The following is a 5000-nucleotide window of genomic DNA, read 5'->3' as shown; positions in this document are numbered from 1 at the left end:
GAGACTCTGTCCTACGCCAGACGATTTCACTCGTGAGGGTCAACCTGGCCGGGGGCGTCGTGGAGCACCTGAGGGGTCAATGAGTTGAAAGCATTTGGTGTCTTCCTTTTTATATCAGAATGTACTTTCATTCGTTTTCTTGAAATGCTTTATCTGAAAGTGTGTTTTGATACCCAAATTCGATCGTCCTCCTTCGATCCCCACATCCCAGGTCCCAAGCCCCTGGTCCCGACATTGGTTGCGGTCGCACTTGAGAGAAACAAAGTTGAGAGGAACACTTTGAACAAAGCCCTTGAAGTTTGAGGCCTTATCCAAAAGAAAATCAACATCACCTTTCTGTTGTTATTGTCATTGTTATTATTTCTACTTTTATGCTGCCATATCTTCCTCCCTTTCTATCCCTAACCTTTTAGTCGTCTTCCCTCATGACTCAAATCAATGCCCTTGAATTGACCAATTTCACATTTCCCATAGTACGCTTTGTTTGCCAGGTGTTACTAAACACAGGGACGGAATGTACGGGAATAGACCGGAATATGCCGGAATGAGGTGGAATAACACGGGAATGAAACGAAATGAACAAGAATGGTACCAGAATATACTGGAACGAGCCGGAATGAGGCAGAATGACACACAAATAAATAGCGGAATGAACCTGAAAATGCGTCGACTGATTTTCAGTTGTTTCAGTCAGCTTTTGTAGTGTCACGTGATTCCCTAAGGGAATTGCATGTGTTTTTGCCTTTTGTAATGTTTTGGAGCACATCCGAGTCATTAGAAAAATTTGAAAGGTATATCCGTCGCTAAATGAGTAATTATTTGTTGTGGAAGTAATATTTTTTTTGTGAAAAAATACAGTAGCAACTAAGAGAAACGGAATGTCATTCTAATTGTTGTCTGTGGATCTTGGAGGCGGCTTTCACTGTGCGAGTCAGAAAACCGGTGAACATTTTTATTTCATTCTGACAAGTCAATTGTGTATTGTCCAATCACAATCAAGTTCAGCGACCCACAAACTAATTACCGTTGCTGCTTGCGTGCTTCCCACGACCCACACATGATGGAGATATATGGAAATAGATTTGCACAAACTGCCGGAAAACTCTTTTTCCCTTCCCGCTTGTTGGCAATAATGCCATCAAACCTGAACGCAGTGTTTCCTTGTTTAAAGAAAGAAGTCAGAAGCACAGAAAAAAGATCGATCGTTGATAATATATTTACATCAAGAATCTGGGGCGCCTTATTCTGTTGTCATTCTACCTTGTTTCAGTAATTATTCCGGTATCATTCTTGTTCATTCCATGTCCTTCCAGTGTCATTCGGTTATATTCCAGAGTCATTCCATCTTGTTCCAGCATTTTCCGGTATATTCCGTTCCGTTGCTGTGTTTAGCAACGCCCCATTACTTCCACAACTAATAATTATTCATTTAGTGGCGGAAATGCCTGTCAAATTTTGGCATTTTCAGGTTCATTCCACCACATTCTGCTTTATTTGGGTGTCATTCTGCCTGATTCCGTTGTCATTCCGGCTCGTTCCAGTATATTCCGGTACCATTTCTGGTTTATTTCATTTCATTCCAGTGTTATTCCGCCTCATTTCGGCATATTTCGGTTTATTTCCGTTCCGTTTTGGTCCCTGTCTTTAGTAACGCCCATTGTTTGTCTTGCCAAATTTTGCATAAACCATTGTTTTCAAATGCTCTTGGGAATAATTATATGCAGTACGATTGATGCAATTAATTTGGGGGACAAACAATAGTGCATTATGGGGAATGTGAAAATTTATGGTCAATGGTACAAATTGTACATTGCACACAACCAACCTCAGACCAGGAGGTCTCTCCCTAAATTGAAATAATCACTTGATCAATGAAGTGTTGTTTGAAGCAAATAATTAAATGGTGAAACTACAATACATTTTACATTTCTCTTTGCTTTAGAGGTTCAGGTTCAATTGTGAAACTGGTTGATGTAGTTTGTTCTCCAGAAAGAAGAAGAGGCAGGATTATCAAGGTAAGTTATTTAGTACTGTCAAATATAAATTGAATTGAGTAGGTTTAGACTGGGTCACTTTTGCATTCTTTTGATTGCACTAGATTAAGAATGAAATTAGTTTCATCAGAATACTGAGAGGAGCATCAGTGAGAATGTACCGGTAACCAATTAGGTTAACAAAGCTGGCAATTAAAGTTAACTGAGTTGTCTTTATCTCAGCAACAAGCATGTTAATATGCTCATTATGCCTTTACGTACTGGTGGAGCCACTTTGGAGAGCCTGATTGCTGATCTTTAAAGGGTAGAATCAGGATTCAGTTGACTTATTTTTAATTGCTGATGAGATCAAAGTGACATTATTTTAAACCCAAACCACCCCTCATTAATGAACAGTGTGTTGTTTATGAATGAAAATGTGATCCGTGCAATGCAGATTGAATGTTGGCTATACATGCTGATACCTATTTCAGCGCATACTGAAGCATTCTGTCATTGGTAAACACCTACAGAACGTACACAATCTGAGGAACAAAGATCTCGGTGACCAGTTTACAATCCTCAAGAAATGCCATCGGAAGCTGGATTGTCTGGTTTATGAAATGCTCTTCATCAAAAACAAAAACCAACACTTAACACTCAATCTGACTCCATTTAATAAAACCTTTTTATTTGACAGTTCAAGCACACCACGCTTGGAATTTTATTTTATATTATTTTCTCTTATTATTAATCAATCCATATGCACTGAGACTTTTACACGTACATTTAACTACATGTAAATTATGAACCCACATAATGTTTTAAATTTGAATTTGAGAATGATGGCATGGAGCCGTTGAAACATCATTTTTTAATATCGCTGCTTTTTATTCTTAATTGCTTATCGAAAACCTTTGTTATTAGAATCATGACTTTCTGTGATCAGAAAAACCTGGGAGTAGTATTCAGGCTCTGCAGGTGTAAATACTGCAATTCCTTGGCCCAGACCCTGGGGCTTAGAGACTGAGCATCTTCCGGAGGATTAGGGATTAGGGTGGTCGCAATATATGACTAGGACAGTCACTGTATTCCTCTCAACAAAAATCTGGTATCCAAAGATCTTTCAAAAAACCCTCCAACCAACCATATACACTACTTCCAAACAATGCACCACCACCAGCACAATCTTTGTTGACACCTTATGAATCTGTCTGATTTCCTTTGCCAGAGGAGAGTAGTTGGTGATTAATTCATCCTCTTCAGTCATCACACTCCTGTCCCAAGGCACTGAGAAATCAACAAATGTCCACTCCTGAGCCGCTCGATCCTAGATCATGTTATGTTCCATCTTCTGTGTTGTCTTGACGGTTATATCCCACCAGATCTCTATAATATTCCCATGCTCTGACACCCTCACCACATAGCTCTGAAACCTCCTTATGCAGTCTGTGAGCAATATGCACTTCACTATGCACACTCAATAACCTAGCCATTAGCAACATTGGGTTTACCAGGTATAGCTCTAGCTAAGCTTATCAGTAATTATTATTACTACCCTATGACAAATTTCAGCATCAACTCCCATGAACTCTTCCTCATCATCACTTTTTCCAAATATCTCATTCCACTTGGCTTCACTGGTCACCCTCTTCTCTTGATTCGCACCATCCTCCTTTCCAATCTTATCCTTTACCATCTTCTCAATCTCACCCATCTCAACTGTGAGATGAAACTTAGTTCTTCATGTGCACTCAAACCTTCACCTTCTTGATAATTATACCCTCCTGTCTTCTTCCCACCACTCCTGATGAAACACTCCCACAAGACCTTGCTCTCCTCATGTGTCCACTTACACTAACCTTGTTCTTCCTTACAGCTCTCCCGGTCTTTCAACCTTTCCCAGTCACCCAATCAACCTTTTTCCTTCCCCACCATGATCAAAACTTTCAGCAACACTGGCCTAATGCCTTTTAAAAGGCTCTTTCCTTGTCATTGAGGTTGAAAGTAGCCCCAGGCTCATCTTCTCCACCGGAACCTAGCCTCTTCTGCCAAGAAATGCCACCAAGCCATTTGGACAATAACATGCTTTTCGGTTGACTATCAAATCTCTTGATCATACGTTCAGTACTCCTGTTATGGATATGCACCGGCACCCCACTAGTCGCAGTATGCTCACCCGTTTCTTGTTGTTGTTGTTGTTTTTCTTCTTTTTCTTCTTTCTTCTTCCTCTAGGTTAAGTGGAATGTGAATTTGTCACCTACTTGCTGCATGCTGGCTGCTGATAGTACTGAATTTCATTTGTACATGTATTCGTATTCCACGTTGTTACTAGTTATATTGTGAGTTCTGAGTAAGCATGTTGCTCTCGAAGATGGCAGAATACCAATTTCAACAACCAAAAACCATTGAGGATGAGGAAACTACTACTAGGTTGCCCTCAGGCGGGCAACCACACGGCTCCCCCAGATTTTCTTGTCAGCCATCAGTGAAGCTACATGTAACTCCTTGTTATCAGCAGCACCAGTGTCCCTCTTCAATGTGTCGTGACTGGTATTCGGTCATCCTCTTCCACGGTGCCTGTGTATTGGTTCCCGTAGCACAAGTTTTTTCGTACTTAGCTCAAGATGACAATGACAGTGACCCACAAGAAGCAGGTCACTGCAATTCCAAAGTTGACGCGATACAAAAACAAATGGGCGGCTTGTGTTTTTGAAGAGTGGGGAAAAGCCCGATTTCCAAAAGTAGCAACTTTGAAACCAGGTGGTCTTTTAAAAGAAATTATGATCTGCACATTACAATGTTCAGTCGTTGGAAATATGCAGAATGATTAAGAAAATTTGCATCCGTATTTGAAATTATTTCCAAACATGCCATGGTTTTCAACTTGTTTTTCATTGGTTTTCTAAACCCATCCACCTGACTAGAATAAGATGATCAGGTTGAGTAAGAGCTGCATAAATAACAGTTAATGAGTTTATTATTATATCTAAGTTACATTATTTCATGCCTTTTGAATACTAACAA

General features: G+C 40.0%; 1 protein-coding gene across 2 annotated transcripts in view; it reads left to right on the top strand.

The window, feature by feature from the left end:
* The window catches only part of LOC138041981 (methionyl-tRNA formyltransferase, mitochondrial-like), a 23188-nt gene that overhangs the window by 420 nt on the left and 17768 nt on the right, over positions 1-5000 (top strand). For both annotated transcript variants that reach the window (XM_068887692.1, XM_068887693.1), the window contains exon 2: positions 1943-2015. In XM_068887692.1, the coding sequence (XP_068743793.1) occupies positions 1943-2015 (73 nt within the window). The remainder of the gene's footprint in view (positions 1-1942; positions 2016-5000) is intronic.

This window comes from Montipora capricornis, chromosome 3 (genome assembly GCF_036669925.1).
Source record: "Montipora capricornis isolate CH-2021 chromosome 3, ASM3666992v2, whole genome shotgun sequence".
Lineage (NCBI taxonomy): Eukaryota > Metazoa > Cnidaria > Anthozoa > Scleractinia > Acroporidae > Montipora > Montipora capricornis.
The sequence above is the reverse complement of the archived record's forward strand: the minus strand, read 5'-3'. Positions and strand labels throughout refer to the sequence as shown.